Here is a 21,003-nt window from a genome sequence, read left to right on the forward strand (position 1 = left end):
AAATGATTAAAAATCCTCCAAAATGACTCAAAATGTGTCTAAAATGACCCAAAATTACAGAAAATTTGCCCAGAAATGACAAAAATCTTCCCAAAATGACTCAAAAATTGACTAACCAGCAGCTAAATATTGAGTTTAAATCAGTTTCCATCATTTTAATGAATAATAAACCCACAAACAAGTGGACATTTGAGGCCAGTTTTATTAGTTTCCAGTGGAAAAGCTTCCAGACGATGTTTGGCTGCAACAACACGGTGGATCTACACTTAGAAAGTTTGAAAGATGAAACACGACATTAAAACGGGAAGTCCCAACTACTGCAGTATTTACAGGTTCTACCTCCAGGAAACGACGTCTCAACAAAAAGGCAACAGAAAGATCTTAAAAAAGTACAGCGATGACGATTTAAAACCGGTGATTCTTTACAAAACGTTCTCCTTCAGTCGCTCATCTCCATGTCCTCCTGGTGGTGGTCGTCTCCGTTCACTTTGGACTTCTTGGGGTTCTCGGCTCGCTCCAGATCCTCCGGACCTTTGGGGGACGACGCCGAGTCCGAGTCGCTCTTCCTCTCGTCGTCCTCTTCCTCTCCCTCCTTCTCGCTGTCGTAGCCCTGCTCCTCCTCGTCGTAGTCACGAGTCACCTGGAGGAAAGAAATCAGGTTAAAGATCGACGGAAAGCTGGCAGAAAATCTACATTAAACTAAAAAATAAATGAAACAAACTAAGAATAAAACAGTAAAATTAAAGGAATTCTGTGGATTTGTTGGGTTTCGTATAAATTTTATCAGTTTCACAACTTTATTTCTAAATTAGTCCCAATAATCACTTCAGCTTTAATATTTATTATATTCAGGTAAAGTTGGATTTTATAAACATTTTCTAAGGTTTGAATTTTTAATATTTATTATAAACATAGAAGAAATTACAATGAGATATTCTTTTACTACAGATTGAAAAACTATTTTTTAAGTAATTGAAATTGATATTGCCTGAAAAAAAGTTTTAAAAAATTCTAATAGTTGGTAAAGTGGGATTTTATATAAATTTTTTGTAAAGTTTTAAACCTTAATATTTATTGGAAAGAAACTAAAATTGAAATGAGGAAGAAATTACAATTAAATATTTATTACAACAGAAGATAAAAGAATTAAAATCAATTGCATGATTTAGAATAAATCTTAAAATGTAAAAGTAATTTTTGTAGGATTTAAATCTTAATATTTATTATATTCAAATAAAGTTGGATTTTAAATACATTTCAGGTTTTAATTGTTAATATTTATTATTATTTATTTAAATGTTAAAAACAAAGCAACTCACTGTAAAAAAATGACAAATATTTATTACTACACAATTTAAATTAAAACATTTGGGTAAAATTAAAAAGCAATTAAATTTAAAATAATTTTTTTAAAATGTAAAATATTTATATTTATTATAGTCTGATGAATAGTTTTATTAAATTTTATTTTAATTTTTTCTATAATTTTAATCTCTAATAACTATTAAAGTTGGTAAAGCTGCTTTTTATAATAAATATTAAGGTTTAACAAAAAGGTCAAATGTTTTTCTAAGCTTGTAGTTTTTAATATTCATTATCTTCAGGTAAACTTTGATTTTATTTCATTTTCTGTAATGTTTGAATCTTTAGGATTTATAATTTTTAAGGTCAAATCTGTATTTTCTAATATTTTTTCAGGTTCCAGTCAACATTTAAATCCTCTCCATGTTTCAACGTGTTTCCATCAGCAAACAATAATAATAATAATAATAATAATAAAGGTTTGTTGTTTACCTGACTCACCTTCACGTCTCCCTTCTCGCTGTCCGACTTCCTGTCTCGTTCTCGTTCTTTGTCTTTGCTTTTCTTCTTCTTGCTGCTCGATCGTTCTCGTTCGTCTCGGCTTCGGTCTCGGTCCTCCCTCCGGTCTCGTTCTCGTTCCTTCTCTCGCTCCTTCTCCTTCTTCTTCTCCTTCTTATGGCTGAAAAACCAGAAATCATCATCAGCTGGAGTCTAAAGATCCTAATGGAGGTGAATGGAGGTTAAATAACGGACCGTCTGAGTGATGGAGACCTGGACAGCCTCCTCCTGGGAGATCTGGAAGCAGAACGACTCCGACGGTGTCTCCTGATGGAAAACACAAACCAGATTATTAGTCTGGACTCATTTACTGCAGATAAACATCTGGATCAGCATCTGGATCAACATCTGGATCAGCATCTGGATCAACATCTGGATCAGCATCTGGATCAGCATCTGGATCCACCCTGTGCTCTTTAATTATTAAGTTCATGGTTTCTATGGAACGTTTCTCCGTCTCTCTGGTCTAGAACGGTTCTATGACGGTTTCTGAACGTTTCTATGACCGTTTCTGAACGTTTCTATGATGGTTTCTGAACGTTTCTCCGTCTCTTTGCTTTAGAACGGTTCTATGATGGTTTCTGCTGAACGTTTCTCCGTCTCTGGTCTAGAACGGTTCTATGACCGTTTCTGAACGTTTCTCCGTCTCTGGTCTAGAAGGGTTCTATGACGGTTTCTGCTGAACGTTTCTCCGTCTCTTTGGTCTAGAACGGTTCTATGACGGTTTCTGAACGTTTCTATGATGGTTTCTGAACGTTTCTCCGTCTCTTTGCTTTAGAACGGTTCTATGACGGTTTCTGCTGAACGTTTCTCCGTCTCTTTGGTCTAGAACGGTTCTATGACGGTTTCTGAACGTTTCTCCGTCTCTCTGGTCTAGAACGGTTCTATGATGGTTTCTGCTGAACGTTTCTCCATCTCTTTGGTCTAGAACGGTTCTATGATGGTTTCTGCTGAACGTTTCTTCGTCTCTCTGGTCTAGAACGGTTCTATGATGGTTTCTGAATGTTTCTCCGTCTCTCTGGTCTAGAACGGTTCTATGATGGTTTCTGCTGAACGTTTCTCCGTCTCTCTGGTCTAGAACGATTCTATGATGGTTTCTGCTGAACGTTTCTCCGTCTCTCTGGTCTAGAACGGTTCTATGACGGTTTCTGAATGTTTCTCCGTCTCTCTGGTCTAGAACGGTTCTATGACGGTTTCTGAATGTTTCTCCGTCTCTCTGGTCTAGAACGGTTCTATGATGGTTTCTGCTGAACGTTTCTCCGTCTCTCTGGTCTAGAACGATTCTATGATGGTTTCTGCTGAACGTTTCTCCGTCTCTCTGGTCTAGAACGGTTCTATGACGGTTTCTGAATGTTTCTCCGTCTCTCTGGTCTAGAACGGTTCTATGACGGTTTCTGAATGTTTCTCCGTCTCTCTGGTCTAGAACGGTTCTATGATGGTTTCTGCTGAACGTTTCTCCGTCTCTCTGGTCTAGAACGGTTCTATGACGGTTTCTGAATGTTTCTCCGTCTCTCTGGTCTAGAACGGTTCTATGATGGTTTCTGCTGAACGTTTCTCCGTCTCTCTGGTCTAGAACGGTTCTATGATGGTTTCTGCTGAACGTTTCTCCGTCTCTCTGGTTTAGAACGGTTCTATGACGGTTTCTGAACGTTTCTCCGTCTCTTTGGTCTAGAACGGTTCTATGACGGTTTCTGCTGAATGTTTCTTCGTCTCTCTGGTTTAGAACGGTTCTATGATGGTTTCTGCTGAACGTTTCTCCGTCTCTTTGGTCTAGAACGGTTCTATGACGGTTTCTGCTGAATGTTTCTTCGTCTCTCTGGTTTAGAACGGTTCTATGATGGTTTCTGCTGAACGTTTCTCCGTCTCTGGTTTAGAACGGTTCTATGGCGGTTTCTGAACGTTTCTCCGTCTCTGGTCTAGAACGGTTCTATGACGGTTTCTGCTGAATGTTTCTTCGTCTCTCTGGTTTAGAACGGTTCTATGATGGTTTCTGCTGAACGTTTCTCCGTCTCTGGTTTAGAACGGTTCTATGGCGGTTTCTGAACGTTTCTCCGTCTCTGGTCTAGAACGGTTCTATGACGGTTTCTGCTGAACGTTTCTTCGTCTCTCTGGTCTAGAACGGTTCTATGACGGTTTCTGCTGAACGTTTCTTCGTCTCTCTGGTCTAGAACGGTTCTATGACGGTTTCTGCTGAACGTTTCTCCGTCTCTGGTCTAGAACGGTTCTATGACGGTTTCTGCTGAACGTTTCTCCGTCTCTGGTCTAGAACGGTTCTATGATGGTTTCTGCTGAACGTTTCTTCGTCTCTCTGGTCTAGAACGGTTCTATGACGGTTTCTGCTGAACGTTTCTTCGTCTCTCTGGTCTAGAACGGTTCTATGGCGGTTTCTGCTGAACGTTTCTTCGTCTCTCTGGTCTAGAACGGTTCTATGACGGTTTCTGCTGAACGTTTCTCCGTCTCTGGTCTAGAACGGTTCTATGATGGTTTCTGCTGAACGTTTCTCATATATTCTTTGTAATATTTCTGCTGACCTGCTGATGCTCCTGGACCTCCTGGCGCTGCTGTAGCTCTTGGGAGGCGTCTTTGACCTTTTCTTGGACTTCTCCTCCTTCCTCCTGTCCCTGATCAGGACAAAGACGACCAGAAAAGCCTGAGGAAACTGGAGGAACCGCCTCGATTCACAGTTTTAGTGAGGAAAAGACCTCAGAGGTGCAGCAGTTCACTTAAATAAAACAGCCTGACATCCAAACATTCATCTGGGATTCTGCAGCTTCAACGTTCACAATGAAGAAAATAAATCAGGTGTTTTCTGATGTATTTTATGGTGGGAAAGTAAAATGAGAACAACCGCTGAGGAAGGAGCCTGTTCTTGGACTCAGAGCTCATTAGCGAACATCCAGACCTTCTTGGGATATTTCTATGGTTTTAATCTCTAATAATTATTACAGTTGGTAAAGTGGACTTTATAAACATTTTCTGTACAGGTTTAATCCTTAATATTTATTAGAAATAATTTAAATATAAATACTTATTACAACAAAATTAAAACATTTGATTTAAAAAAACTTAAAGCAATTAAATGAGTTATAATATTTTTTTAAAAGTAATAGTTTTTGTAGGATTTAAATCTTAATATTTATTAAAGACAGTTACAGTTGGATTTCATATAATTTGTGTAAAGTTTTAGTTTTCATATTATTTTAATTTTATATAAATAGTTTAACTATTATTTAGAAATAGCTTTATTTTATAAAATTGTATATATTTTTGATGGTTTTAATCCCTCATAATTATTATAGTTGGTAAAGTGAGATTTTATAAAATTTTCTTTTGTAAAGTTTTAATCGTTAATATTTATTAGAAATAAATTACACTGAAATGAAATTAATACAATAATATTTCTTACAACAGAATTAAAATAAAGACATTTGATTAAATGAATAAAAAGCAATTAAATGATTTAGAATAATTTTTAAAAACTGTAGAATTTAAATCTTAATATTTATTACAGTCAGATAAAGTTGGATTTTATATAATTTTTGTAAAGTTGCAGTTTTCATATAAATAGTTTTATTAAATTTTATGTTAATTTTTTGTAAAGTTTTGTTTTGTTTTAAATAACTTGGCATGATTTAATCTCTAATTATTGCTATAGTTGGTAAAGTTGGATTTTAGGGGTTTTTTTGTAAGATTTTAACCTTTAATATTTATTAGAAATAAAAAAGGGAAGAAACTACAATTAAATAATATTTCTTACAACACAATTAAAACAAAACATTTGATTAAACAAATAAAAAGTAATTAAATGCTTCTGAATAATTGTAGTAAAGTTGTAGTTTTTCTATATTTTAATGTTAATAAACCTGGATCTGCTGCGACGGTTTCTGTCTCTGGAGTGAGATCTCCTCCTCCGTGGACTCTTGGACCTCCTCCGACTCCGAGAATGAGACCGACGTCGAGATCTGCTCTTGGAACGTCTGCACAGATCAACAAACACACAACAAATAAATAAACACATAAACAATATTCCTGCTGCAGCTTTCTGACGTCACTTCCTGTCCTGAACGTTCTAAAATCTGACAACAATGAAGAATCAGAGCTGGTTCTAATTATTGACTCATCTCAGAACGTTAGAAGTAAATAAAGACATTTCTAATAGAATTTATTACACAGAAAAGAACAGATGTGTTTGTTTATTTATTTTCTAGGGGAATCATATAAACAATCTGACATTTAAAAGTATTAAAGTCCTGAAATGTATTAAGTATTTATTGGATTTTTAAACAGCATCAGTCTGGATCATAACTAACTTCATGGAGGTCATGGATGGCGTCTTTGACCTTTTCTTGGACTTCTCCTCCTTCCTCCTGTCCCTGATCAGGACAAAGACGACCAGAAAAGCCTGAGGAAACTGGAGGAACCGCCTTGATTCACAGTTTTAGTGAGGAAAAGACCTCAGAGGTGCAGCAGTTCACTTAAATAAAACAGCCTGACATTCAAACATTCATCTGGGATTCTGCAGCTTCAACATTCACAATGAAGAAAATAAATCAGGTGTTTTCTAATCACCTTAAAATATGTTTCTATGGTTTTAATCTCTAATAATTATTACAGTTGGTAAAGTGGACTTTATAAACATTTTCTGTACAGGTTTAATCCTTAATATTTATTAGAAATAATTTAAATACAAATAAAAAGGAAGAAATTACAAATAAATATTTATTACAACAAAATTAAAACTTTTGATTTAAAAAAAATAAAGCAATTAAATGATTTATAATATTTTTTAAAAAGTAATAGTTTTTGTAGGATTTAAATCTTAATATTTACTAAAGACAGTTACAGTTGGATTTCATATAATTTGTGCAAAATTTTAGTTTTCATATTATTTTAATTTTATATAAATAGTTTAACTATTATTAATTTAAAAATAGCTTTATTTTATAAAATTGTATATATTTTTTTATTACTTCTAACTTCATAAAAGTGGAAAATTAAAAACATTAAGAATTTATCTTTAACTGTGTTTAAAATAAAATAAAATCTGATTCTGCATCATAAATGCTTCATAAATCAGTGTTGGTGATAATTATTGACACATTTGTAATTTTCATAATCCAAAAAGACATTTTCCAATAACATTTCTTACAGAAAATAATATTTTTTAAAAATAATAAAATGCAACAGAGGTGTCATAATTTCACATTTAAAGGAAAAAAGTCCTAAAAAATCTGATTTATGAAAGTGGAAAATCATTTTAATGGGCAGATTTTCTGACGTCTCCGTTTTACTCGTTCAGATCCAGTGTGTGTTTTTAATCTGATGCTGCTTAAAAATAATAATAATGTTTTAAATCAGTGTTAATCACTGATATAATCAAAGAAATTCCCCTTTAGCATTTCATGAATCATGAAAAACAAACTGTCATTTAAAGGATTAAAACCCTGAAATGTAATAAACATTTGGTCGATATGATCAGAACTGGTGTTGGTTAGAAAAGAAGCACAAACTGTTTAATGTTATTTTCTACTTTCACTGACATTTTTGTCTTTAAGGTCCTAAATGTGAGTTTTTATTTAAAATCTACACAGAAATATTTGGTAGTTATAATCAATTCAGACAAAAAAATGAAAAAAGTGAAAATGATTAGAATATAGAACATTTCAGGGCACTTTTCTGACACGAGCATTTATGTCTTTAAGGTCCTAAATGTGAGTTTTTATTTAAAATTTTGACACATAATAATAATAAAAAAACACCAGAATCCATGTTGGTTCTAATCATTGATGGAATCCAGACTGACTTAAAAAATGTTCCTCTCATCGTTTAGCGTGTGGAAAATAACTCGTTTAATATGTTTGTTTTTAAATTAACAGCAGTACTATGCAAAACAACAAACTGGCATTGAAATAGTTAAATGAATAAATGAATAACTGTTTCACAGTTATGATCGGGACTGGTGTTGGTTAAAAAATGTAACTAACTGGAAGTGGAAAATAATAATATCTAATATTTCTGACAGTTTTGTCCGTATGGTCCTTTTTCAATCTGAAAGTACATAAATTAATGCATCAGAATTAATGGAATATATACTCACACAAAAAAGAAATTTAAACTTAGCAGTTATTATATGGAAAATAATCTAATTTCAGCAAATTTAATTTAAAAAAAATAGCAGTGACATCATGTGAACAAAGTTGAAAGAGTTAAAGTCCTGAAAATAAACAAACATTTGGTCGTTATTGATAGAACTCAGAAAATAAATACTGAACATGTTCACTGCGTTTTTGATGGAGAGATTTTAGTCTTTCAGGTCCTCTGTGTAACTTCTGACTGTTGATATAATCTGCTGTATTTACGTGTGCTTACCATTCCAGGTGTGCTTACCTGTTCAGGTGTGCTTACCTGTCCAGGTGTGCTTACCTGTGTCGTGAGCGGGATCTGGAGCGTCGGCGTCGTGACCTCGAACGAGAGCGGGAATGTTTGCGCTTGTCGTCTTTCTTATCTGCAAAAATAAAAATAAAGTTTTAGATTCAACAGATCATTTTAATGTTCTATAAACTGGTTCTACTGGTCATTATGTTCCATAAACTGGTTCTACTGGTCATTATGTTCCATAAACTGGTTCTACTGGTCATTATGTTCCATAAACTGGTTCTACTGGTCATTATGTTCCATAAACTGGTTCTACTGGTCATTATGTTCCATAAACTAGTTCTACTGGTCATTATGTTCTATGAACTGGTTCTACTGGTCATTATGTTCCATGAACTGGTTCTACTGGTCATTATGTTGCATAAACTGGTTCTACTGGTCATTATGTTCTATAACTGGTTGTACTGGTCATTATGTTCCATAAACTGGTTCTACCAGTCATTATGTTCTATGAACTGGTTCTACTGGTCATTATATTCCATAAACTGGTTCTACTGGTCATTTAGAGTCTCGTTAAGCTTCACTCACTTCCAGGTTCGATGGCTGCAGAGATCAGGGACTGAGCCTCCCTGACTCTCTTCATGGCCTCTTCGATCTCCTTGTTGGAGGCGTCGGTCTTCAGTCCTGGGTTCAGGTTCAGTCCAGCCGCCAACGGATTCAACCTGAAAGTTTCATCGATCAGTTAGAGGTTCCTCATGAGGATACTAAAGTTCACGGAAGAGTCTGAGAGTTTTAGTTTCTTACTTGGGGTCCATGGACTGCATGAGCTTCAGGAAATCTGCAGAAAGAGCCTGTAGAAGAAGTAGTCGTTATTACCTTTAGTAGATGAGTTGTAAACGTGATGTAACCATGGAGGTGTCTGAGGCTCACCTGGGGGTTCATGTTGGGTCCTGGTATTCCCATGGCAGCCATCTGCTCCATGTTGGGAGCTCCCAGACCTCCGAAAGGTGTCCCTCCCATCTGGAAGGTCAGACAAAGTCATTCAGGAGACTACATCTACAGTGTTTCCTGAACACTCTCTGCCTTTCTAGGCTTTTAGACGTCATGTCAGGTTATTTTTGGAAGCAGAAATCATCAACAGGGTGCATTATTTATGATGTTTCCACAGCTGAGCCTTCTGCTGCCAATGTGAAGTGAAGCGTGATGTTCGCTGGAGTCAGGAGGATGTCAGCAGCTCAGGTTTATACTCCTCTACATGGTAACATAACACATACATAACATTGATTCTAATCATTGACATAATACAGTGACTTACAAAACGTTCCTCTCATCGTTTATTGTGTAGAAAATAATAATAGTTTAAACCATATTTAAACTCTGGGGACATCAAGGTGTGAAGTATGAATTAGACATTCATACTGTCAACATAATCCAGGACTGATAAACGAGAAGTTTTCCTACAATGGAGTGGGAAATCTGACTAATTTGTGTAAAAAATAAACTGACATAATTTAGTCTCCAATAATGGCACATAATATTTTTAAAAAAGTTTCAAAATATATTTGTACTCTTTGGTCATCTCTGGTCTGACTTACTCAGATATTCAGATTGTTAGAAGATGTTTTTAGCTCTTTGGGGGAAATTCCGCATTTGGTTTTGTCTGAATTAAGAACTAATTTATGATGTAAATGCAGAATCCTTAGAGTTAGCATGTTGTAGGCTAATGTAGCTAACAGTAGCATTACCTACAACTATAGGAGGATCCTTAGAGTTCACGCTGTAGGTTAATGTAGCTAACATTAGCATTGGCTACTACACGAGTGCAGTTTGTAAGTGAGTGAAGCAGTCCTGAAGGGTTTTTAACAGAATCTACATCATCTGCTCTACAATAGAGTATCGTCAGCGTAAAGACGAACATTACGAACATCAACGTCAGTGATGCAAAGAGTGAACAGCAAAGAGCCAACGGCTAAACCCTGTCCTCCTCCTTTAGTAACCATCACAAACTCAGATCTTTTGAATAAACCAAAACAAATATATGAATGAAGGTTGGACTCACAGAAGCCAGAGGATTGGGTGTTGGAAGGAGGCCTCCCCCAGGCATCATTCCTGCCACAGCATTGGCTGGAGCCAGCAGCGACATAGCTTTAGATTCATCAGGAATGACTCCTGGAGAAAAACAACCACATGTCAGCGCACACTCAGAGAAAACGGCGACAACACTCAGACAAGACTTGCAGACAAGCCACCTCAGTCTAACTGCTCTGTAGTCAAAATAAAAATAGAAAAAAATCCACTTTTTTTGTCTTGTCTGTAAATCTTGATCCCTGACTTTTTTTTGTTGTTGTTGTTGTGAAAGTATGATTGTAGGATTAGCAGCTATGAGTTTAAAAGTCACAATACACACTGTGGTCAACACTGCCAAGATTTGATCACCTGTACTTGTTTTTTAAGTCATGAACCAAACGTAAGCAAGCACAGCCAGTTGTCCCGCGGGATGTGCTCTCAACTTTCATTAGATGTTTTATGAACAAGCGACTCGTGCCGGCTGCTTCGCTATAAAGCACACAAAAACATTGAGATACAGAAAACAAAGTTCATGATTTGGGAGTAGACACAAGGGAACATTTCAACATCACTTACCATAACCATTACAGAAACAGAAAAGGCTCAGTCACTTTGATTTTTTACCTTTTCTGGCCTTTTGTCGGTGGTTTATTTCTACAATCCACCATAAAAAAGGCACCAGATAAAGTTCTAATCACAAAAAACACTAAACAATCTCAAACATAATCTGAACTAAACAGTTTCACTTCGTTTCCACATAGTTTTGTCTCATGGTCATTAATCCATATCATATTTGCAATGCACCCCCTGGTGGTCGACGTGAGGAAATGCATTAGAGTATAGCTAATGAGGAGCTAATCAGGTTCTACAGAGCATTACTCCCACTAAAACAGGATCATTAATAAATGGAGAGAATAAGTGAGGAGGGTGGAGAAAGTTTGGTGAAATCTTTAGTTCCAGGACGTATAAAGATTTACAGAATGTGTTTTCTGTATGTTACACAGCTAGCATGAGCTAAACTGCCTAAACTAGTTTCTTTACACATTTAATACCGTTCAAAAGCTTGGGGTCACTTAGAAAAGTCCTTATTTTTTAAAGAAAAAAGACGGATAGGTGTAGCTAATGCTAACATCAGTATACAGCATGCTAACTGTAAATATCCTCCTATAGTTGTAGTTAATGTTAACATTAGCCTATAACATGCTAACTCTAAGGATTTTCCTATCGTTGTAGCTAATGCTAATGTTAGCTACAGCATGCTAACTATAAGGATTTTTCATATAGTTGTAGCTAATGCTAACATTAGCCTACAGCATGGTAACTCTAAGGATTCTTCTATAGTTTTAGCTAATGCTAACATTAGCCTAACCCATGCTAACTCTAGGGATTTTTCTATAATTGTAGCTAATGCTAACATTAGCCTACAACATGCTGACTTTAAGGATTCTCCTATAGTTGCAGCTAATGCTAACATTAGCCTACAGCATGCTAACTCTAAGGATCGTCCTATAGTTGTAGCTAATGCTACATAACGAGTCACTGAGGATCTTCACAACTTTCAGTTTCAGTTGATTCGTATACAAACACAAAACTGTGTGGAAACGAGGCGTTAATAGCCTACTGCCAGCAAAATTCACGATTAAAAGAAAAATAAAAATCACAAAAAATCTGCCCAAAGCTGAAGAGAACCAAACAGTAAAAACTCAAAAGGGAGATGATCATCCATGGCTGTGCAATCTGAAAACAGGCTAATTTTAAACCTGACATTTGAACATTTTAAAGGAGGTAGAGAGATAAAGAGAGAGCACGCACGCGCACACACACACACACACACACACACACACACACACACATCCACACAACAGAAAGGACACTTGAGAAACAGGATAAGGCTGCAGAAGACAAAACTGTTGGTGGTATTTCAGCAGGGCTGGTATATAGGGCTGGCTGAACCAGGAAAAAGAACTGTAAAACACAACAACAAAAAGAAACACCACTGTTAAACTGAGATTCACTCCATCAGAGTCATGTGTGGAGAGGTTGAAAAAGCATTTATTTTCTGTTTTTACTGCAACATCAAGCAGAAGCCTTAAAGCTACATTTACTTCTGGTGTTGTTAGTGAGGATTTGGGAATGCAGAATGAAAATTTTAAAAAAACGAGGCTTTGGCACATGAAGCAGGAATAAACGCCAAAGCCTCGTCAGATCAGAATTAACTTCCACAACAGCAGCTGACTGCAGACCATCTTCACACCTTCAGCTAGTCTAACATGCACAGCTGATTAGTTGGTCTATCTGCATGCTGTGCTGCTGTAGGGATGCCCCGAACATCTGCTTCAGTCCCAGTCTGAGCCCTCCAACATCTGGAATCTACAAACACCACGTCTGATCCAGGTTTTATATTTTCAGACCCGGTTTGGTTGAGTTTGCTCAGCAGATTGAGCAAATTATTCAAAAAGTTGATTTTGTTTTTCAGCGTTCTTTGCCTCAAATCGTTCAGATCAAGTGTTCAGGCCTGAGATACGTCATATTAATACATTTCCTGTTAAACTAAGTAAAAATACTAGTACAAACAACCTATTTATTTATGTATAATCAATGTAACCCTGTAAACCCAAATATTTAAAAAAAAGAGCTTTATATATATATATATACACACACACACACACACATATATAGACACAAAAAAACGTAAAACTGATGTATTTTTGCAAATACAGAAAAAATCTAAATCTAAATATAGAAAAAAATTGCAAAAAAGATATATAAGAAAAATTATAAAAAAACAAAACTGATATATTTTTGCAAATACAGAAAAAAATCTCAACAAGAAATATAGAAAAAAAAATTGGAAAAATATATATAATAAAAAAATAAAACTCAAGTTGTATTTTTGCAAATGTAGAAAATATCAAAATACAAACATACAAAATACAGGGAAAAATGAGCAAAAAATTACATATATAATAAAATAAAAAGAAATAAAACTGATGTATTTTCACAAATACAGAAAAAATCTAATCTAAATATAGAAAAAATTTGCAAGAAATACATATACAAAATTTAAATAATAAAACTAATGTATTTTCGCAAATGAACAAAAAATCTAAATTTAGAAAAGAAATTATATATATATATATATATATATATATATATATATATATATATATATATATATATATATATATATATATATATATATATATATAAAAAACCTAAATCTAGAAAACAGGAAAAAAAATTTGCAAAAAAATTACATATATACATATATATCTACATATATGCATATATATAAAATAAAAATAATAAAAAGAAATAAAACTGATGATGTATTTTTGTGGGTTTTAGGGGGTTAAGACAAATTCAGCTCAACACTTTTCCAATCAGAGGTGATTTTTTTCCGTCTTATTGATGCCGTTAGTGTGAAAATCAGAAATTCGAACTCACTGACTGCAGCTCAGGAGGTTCAAATATAAACGCTGGATCAGAAACGTTTCGAGCTTTGACTGTTTAAACAATTCATCCTCCGTGTTTTCGGGGCATCCCTAGTCCGGTGCATGCCTACTAATCGACATAAATATGAAAATCCTTCAACATGTGCGACCTCAGATCTCCCCCACCCACTCATTTGGCTTTAAAGAGCTGTGCGGCTAATTATTTTATTATTTTAAAGATGCCTTGAACAGAGAAAAATAAAGAGTTAATGTTTTACTGCAGAACAAGAGAGAGAAGGGGCTGGCCAGCCTGGTGCCATTATTTTGTCTAATCTCCTGATGCAGCAGAGGACCACTTTCAGCCAGGAAGGGGCTCTCTGCAAATGACTTGTCCACTATGAAAACCACAACACAAATAACAGAGAGAGAAGTTTACAGCTAGGTCGTAAGACACACACACAAATGTACATTTCCCTTTTACATACCTAGAAACGCCAAGCAGTGAAAAGCTTAGCTAACATTTCTGGGTCAGAAACAGAACAGAAGAACAAGCTGAGACTGCAGTCTACCACTACGGCTACACATTGATCAGAGAAGCCGTGAGAGGACGACGGAGGAACCCACCTTCAGCGAAAGGAACCACGATCAGGGCTCGGTCCACGAAGACGGTGTTGGTCAGATGCTGGGAAACTCCCACCGACTCAGACTCAAGGAATTTTACAAAACAGACACGTGAAGTCACAGGCAAGGGAGAGTCACTGAAAGAAAATACAGAGACGTTGTGCAAAGAATACAAACCAGGAGACCCAACATGCTTCTTCACTCCGCCGCCGTGTCCCCAGGACGCTAAGAACGGCTTTAGATAACGGATTACTACTTCCTGCATCTTCTGCTTAAGACAGGGGTGTCAAACATGAGGCCCGTGGGCCAAAACCGGCCCTCCAGAGGGTCCAATCTGGTCAATTTTGTAATATTTTGTCTTGTTTTGTTTTTCTTGTCTGATTTTTGACGTTTTGTGCTTCCTTTTTGTCTCACCTGTGTTTCTTGTGTTTTGCTTTATGTGTTTTGTCTTGTTTCATGTCATTTTGTGTCTCATTTTTGTAATATTTTGTCTTTTTTGTTATTTTTTGTCTTTTTTGTCTGACTTTTGTCGTTTTGGGTTTCCTTTTTGTCTTGCTTGTCTTATTTTTGTCATCTTGTGTTTCACTTTATTCGTTTTGTGTCTCATTTTTGTAACATGTTGCTTTTTTCTTTTTGTTGTCTTTTTCTAACTTTTGTCATCTGTTTCATGTTTTTGTCGTTTTCTCGTTTTTGCCATTTTTTGCCTCGTTTTTGTCATTTGTTCATTTTGTTGTCGCTTTGTAATTTTTGTCTACTTTTTAGTCTTTTTTCTGTTTCATGTCGCTTGTCTCATTTTTTGTCATTTTGTGTCTCATGTTTGTCGATTTGTGTCTCCTTTTTGTAATATTTTGTGTTATTTTTGTCTTTTCTTGCCTGACTTTTGTCGTTTTCTCTTTTGTCTCACTTGTGTTTTTTCCTTATTTTTGTAATTTTGTTTCGCTTTATTGTTTTGTGTGTCGTTTGTCCACTTTTATGTTGCTTTGTAACTTTTTTGTCTCCTGTTTGTTTTAGTTTAGTGTTGTTTGTCCATTTTGTCTCATTTTTGTAATATTTTGTCTTGTTTTTGTCTGACTTTTGTCATTTTATGTTTCCTTTTTTTCTTGTATTTTTTGTCTTATTTTTGTATTTTGCTTTATTCGTTGTTTTGTGTCTCGATTTTGTAATATTTTGTCTTGTTTTTGTTGTTTTTTGTCTGATTTTGTGGTCTTGATCCTCCAGTAAATCCTCTATGGTTCAGCTCCAGATGACTAAATGTTGTGTTCCTTTGTCGACACTCTGTGATCTGGAAGTTGTAATGTGGAAATGATAAACTGAGGATGAATGTTGATGAAACTGAATTTATTTTCCTTCATAAATTTCAGGCTGTTCATGATGTTTATTAAAAAGACAATTCCTGAAATGTGAACATTTCTGCACTAAAACAAAGGAACCATTAGGAGTTATGGTTATTTAGAGGTTTTTATGCTGTGGTTTTACTGGTTTTACTGGACTGGATGTGGAACCTGAACTAAGATCAGTTTGACTCCCCTGTCTTAAGACAACAAACTATCCCCCTGAGATGAAACTAAACCTTCTGATCGAATCATTTCCACAGTATTTACCAGATATCATACAGTCTGCTGGGATTAAACATTCAATCACTGATGTTTTCTACCTGTTTTGATCACAGTGGTTTGGGTTTGTGCCACAGACTTTTGGATTATGGTTCAATATTTGCTGCATTGGTGCATTTTCCTACCTGTAGAGCAGCCAGGTGTGAATCAACAGAAGAAAATACAAGCAGAAGACAATTATTTCCTACTACAGCCAATCAGAGAATACTGCAGGTGGGATCTCTGGAATCCAACAGACCAAAGGAAGTTGTTTAATCTTTCTAATTACTATAATTAACTGTATAATGAATTAGAAAACGTTCTAACTCAGCTCGGTAGAGCAACATGGAGGGATTAAACCAACGATGTCAGTTTCAATCGATTGAATCTGATAATTTTGCTGACTGTTCCATTGATTGTTTCATAAAGTTTCAAACCATTCATTTCTCTGATGAATGTTGGACACCAAAACATTGTGAATAAACCTATTTTTTACAAGTTTTACAAGTCATTTTGAGATCATCCTACACGTCTGTCTCATGAAATACATAACAATAAATATTATTCTTTTAAATCTCATTTATTGTGTAAAAAAAGCAACATAAACATTTATTAAACTGCTTGTTTTGATGACAAACTGTCCAGAAATAATGACTTTATAAAACAATTAAAACATATAAATGCTAATGAACAATTTTAGACATTTATCAGATATTTGTGTTCATTTTCTGAACTCTTAAACTGTGTCAGCTTTACATCTGTTCTCTTTTTACATACTAATGAACTGAACATATTATTTTTATATATATATATATATATATATATATATATATATATATATACATATATATATATTTGTTGAACTGAACAATTTAAATAACTTTTTGTTGACATTATTTTCTAAGATTGCTTTATTTTTTTAGTCATTTAATCATTATTTCTAGTCATTAATATTCTAATTGTTCAGGTAAAATCACAGTAGAAATACCACTGTTGGTTCTTCATTTATTTTTCGTGTTAGACGCCGTAAAAAGTGGAGTAATAAGATCATTTAATCTAAAGTTTATCGATCCTTCAGTGGGGAATCTTACATTTTACAGCAGCTGGACACACAAAGATATAATAAAGGTGTAATAAAGATAATGCGCAAGATAGATTTAAATATATAATAATGTATGGCTATGTGATGTTATGTCAACTTTTGATGCCATAAAAAGCGTCATTTTGTCAAGTTTTGATGTCATAAATCCAATGATGTTTGAGCTTTTGATGGCGTACGAAGCGTTATTATGCTCTGTTCATTAAAATTTCATTTATTATGTAAAGAAGCAACATGGACATTTATTAAACAGCTTGTTTTGATGACAAACTGACCAGAAATGATTAATTTATGAAAAAAATTAAAGCATAGAAATGGCTATGAATATTTGTAGTCATTTATCAGATATTTGTGGTCATTATTTGAGTTCTTAAATGTACCAATTTACATCTCTTCTCTTTTAAAACAATTATAAACTGAACATCTTTACTATATTATTTACTTTCTAAGATTTCTTGAAGTTAATACACTCGTAATAAATAATAAACAGATGAAGTAGTTGCATCTCTTGGATATTTTCTTAGATAATCCACTCAAACAAACAAGTATTGCGTCATGTTTTTGATTAATCAACTGTTTTAGAACAAGTCTGGTGTCTCATTAATCCTAAATCATAAGAAGGAAAAGGTGTTGATATACACAGAAAGCAAAAAGTGACAAAATTCACCTCCAAAACAACCCAAATTCTCTTTTTTTAACAGCACTTTAGTTACAAAGCTGATTTTTACATCAACAAAAACCCTTATTTTTCCATAGGTTTAATTCTGTTTATTGAGAATCAGAGGAAAAGTTTAAACTGGTAAACATATGTCCATCATTAGAGCATAAAAACAATGTTATGGCAGCTTTTGACAGCATAAAATTGGCATTTTAACAACTACAGCTCTTAAAAAGCAGCATTTTACCAGCTTGTAGCCATATATAAGGAGGACTAAAGCCAGCTTTTAACAGCATGAGAAGCAGAGTTACTACAACACAGTAAGAAGCTGTGATTTTCCAACTTTTAGAAGCATAAAAGCAGCATTCTGCCAGATTAAAGTGTATTTTTAAACTACTGTGCATTCAAACACTGGGCATATTGACTTTTGACAGCAAAACAAACAACTTTTTGGAGCAAAAATGGCACTATATTAGCTTTGGACTGTGTAAAAAGTGGCATTGTGCTCAACCTAAACAAGAAAAAATGTAAAATTGTAATTACTGAACCACAGCATGCATCACTTTATCGATTTATGATGCTATAAACTGCAAAGTTATTCTTACTTTTCACAGCAAACAAAGCAATATCCCAACTACAAAGCTGTTCTTTCAGTTTTTCATGATGTGAGAAGTATTATTATGCCAGTGTTTGGCAGCTGTTTGACTGAAGCTCCATAAAATCAACACTTTATAGGCTTTAGGCCACGTGAAAGGCAGGTTTAATCCTGTAAAACCCACTGTTGCAAAAATACGACATCAGGGTTTTTTGTGATTATTTTTGCTCATTTGCTTGTCTATATTTGGGTTTATATATATATATGTATGTATATATATATATATATATATATATATATATATATATATATATATATATTTGTTTTTAGGGTTTTTTGCTCATTTTTGTCTATATTTCGGTCTTACAGGGTTAACGGGTAGAGTTAGCATTATACTACGTTTTAGCATGTAAATATAACACTTTTAACTACATTACCATAAGAACCAGCAACTCTTTCTACTCAAACACAACAAAAAGCGACACTTTTAATGTTGTCAAAAGTGTGTTTTGTACCCAGCGGGGGTTTTGATTTGGTGCAAACTGCGGTGAATTGTGGCACTTGGCGCTCTCTGTAGCGGCTTTCTCTAAAGACGCGGGTAAACGTTAACATTAGCAGCGCTAGCAGCATTAGCATTGTTAGCATGCCGTGCGGCACGGCCTACTCGACGCCGCAGGCCTCAACACGAACCCGGCCCGAAATGGACGGTACAACCCGGAGAAAACCGTAAATACTCACTCCGGTGGAAACAATTTGAGCTCCTCTATGTTCCCCAGGAAGCCGAACAAGGTCCTCATCTGCTCGGACGTCGTGCTCGGGGAGACGTTGGTCACCTGGATGACGTGCGTGTTGGAATTCATTATGGCGATTGGAGCTAGCTGGCTAGCTTCGCGCTAGCCCGGGTTTAAGAAACAAAACAAAGGGGCGAGTTCGGTAACGTTCACGGCGACAGGAGCATCAGGCGGGTAGAAAGGCGGGCATCTTCACGGTGGACAGACGGTGATGTTCGGTGTTTTTGCGGCGGACTGACGGACGGTTCCGAGCGGAGCCACGGAGGAGCTGGTGCACGGACTCACGGAGGCTGCGCTGCTGCGTTCAGGGCCACCGTGGAGGCTCGGAAATATCAGCTTTAAAACCACAGCAACAACAAGAGAGAAAATATCTGATTATTAAATCTGTGCACTGGCTTCTAAATATAAAAATACAATCAAAGCTTGCTCACATTGAATCCTGGTATTTGTTGAGTTTTTATGTATGTTTCTGCAGGATCATATGTTTAGTACCAAATCAGGTTCATGGTCATAATTAATATACAGTCATGGAAAAAATGATAAAACCACCCATGTTTTCTTCCATTTTGTGTTCATTTAATGCCTGGTACCACTAAAGTTCCATTTGTTTGGACAAATATAATGATATCAACAACAATAGCTGATAAGAGTTTAATTTCAGAGCTGATATCAGACATTTTCCATGGTTTTCTTGATAATAACCAAAATCCCTTCAGTTCTTCCATCAATAGCTATGGCATTGTTCTGCCAAAAACAGCTTTTAGGATTCCGTGTTTTCTTTTCTGTCTGTTTTAGTCCCATGATCCACACAGGAGTTAGTAGTGATTTATAACCATTGTTTCTGATGACTGCAGCTATGCATCTTGAAATGTTCTCCACCAACTTCTCACATTGTTCTGCTGTCACAGCAGCCCATTCCTGTTGCACTAATTCTAACTAATCTGCTTTGTTTCAGGCTTGTGGTTCTCCATTTAGCGTTTGATGATTTTCCACAGGTTTTCAACTGGATTTAAATCTGGTGATTGAGCAGGCCAAGACATGGTTCCAGTGTTCTGGTTCTCCATCCAGGCTTTAACTGACCTTGCCGTGTGGTAAGGGGTGTTGTCTTGTTGGAAAATCTAGTCACTGGAGGCAAGAAAGAGTTTTCCAGTGTTAGGATTTTTTATCTCACAAAGGCACTACTAACTGAACACTGAAATTTGTTAGAATTTTTATCTCACTACGGTACTAATAACTGAACACTGAAATTGATATTACACATGAGTTTTATAATATTGATAATAACCATTTAATGTGAAATGAGTCCATGAGTTGTGCTTGACCTTTAAAAGGAAACAGAGGGAGCTAAGCGCTAACTCCAAGGTCTGATGGAAACAGAGAAGCCAGGCTGGAAAGTTTTAGCCGCTTATAAAAAATGCTCCTCCTTCTACACATGCACACACACTAACAAAGATAGAGTTGTGGCCTTGATTCACAGCACATTCCTATTTCCTGATAATGTAACAGCTAATTGTACTGAAACTGCTAGCTCAAGGTTGTTTGAGGGAGAAACCATAATAATCCTCCCTGAGGAACACCTGCATCCCCCCTATGGGATACCGCTAATGACTGCATCACATCTCAGCTAACAATGGAATAATACAAACTGGTAGAAAGTGGGAAAAGTTTGCGGGACATTCTTCTTACTGGGTGCAGCTCCTGGGGATTGGATGAATCGTGTGCCAAGAGATATGGACATATCTGTGCACCAGCTAATGGGAGAACTACGTCTAAACCACGGTTTATCCCCACCTTTAGAAAAATCACATTTCAATATTTGAATTAGATATTTAGATCTCTGACCTATCACACAATACTAGACTGAATAAAATGTTGTGTTCACTTTTGATTTTATCCTTTTCTGGGAAGCTG

At 35.5% G+C, this 21,003-nt stretch overlaps 1 protein-coding gene across 3 annotated transcripts; it reads right to left on the minus strand.

Annotated features, from left to right (window-relative positions):
- Window positions 1–184: 184 nt before the first annotated feature.
- On the minus strand, window positions 185–19,400 carry srsf11 (serine and arginine rich splicing factor 11). Of its 3 annotated transcripts, none has more exons than XM_023295196.3 (12): window positions 19,040–19,400; window positions 14,361–14,494; window positions 10,295–10,404; window positions 9,166–9,255; window positions 9,040–9,086; window positions 8,824–8,957; window positions 8,284–8,365; window positions 5,724–5,837; window positions 4,392–4,481; window positions 2,056–2,127; window positions 1,804–1,981; window positions 185–640 (listed from the first exon to the last, which is right to left on the minus strand). In XM_023295196.3, the coding sequence occupies exons 1-12, from the start codon at window positions 19,159–19,161 to the stop codon at window positions 440–442; spliced, it is 1,374 nt and encodes a 457-aa protein (XP_023150964.1). In that variant the 5' UTR covers window positions 19,162–19,400; the 3' UTR covers window positions 185–439. The 3 variants fall into 3 exon arrangements, with proteins under 3 accessions (XP_023150964.1, XP_023150963.1, XP_023150965.1); XM_023295195.3 differs by having other exon boundaries at window positions 1,795–1,981; XM_023295197.3 differs by lacking the exons at window positions 14,361–14,494; window positions 19,040–19,400 and adding an exon at window positions 10,672–13,091 and having other exon boundaries at window positions 1,795–1,981.
- Window positions 19,401–21,003: the final 1,603 nt, after the last annotated feature.

Source organism: Amphiprion ocellaris, chromosome 2 (assembly GCF_022539595.1).
Source record: "Amphiprion ocellaris isolate individual 3 ecotype Okinawa chromosome 2, ASM2253959v1, whole genome shotgun sequence".
NCBI classification, from domain to species: domain Eukaryota; kingdom Metazoa; phylum Chordata; class Actinopteri; family Pomacentridae; genus Amphiprion; species Amphiprion ocellaris.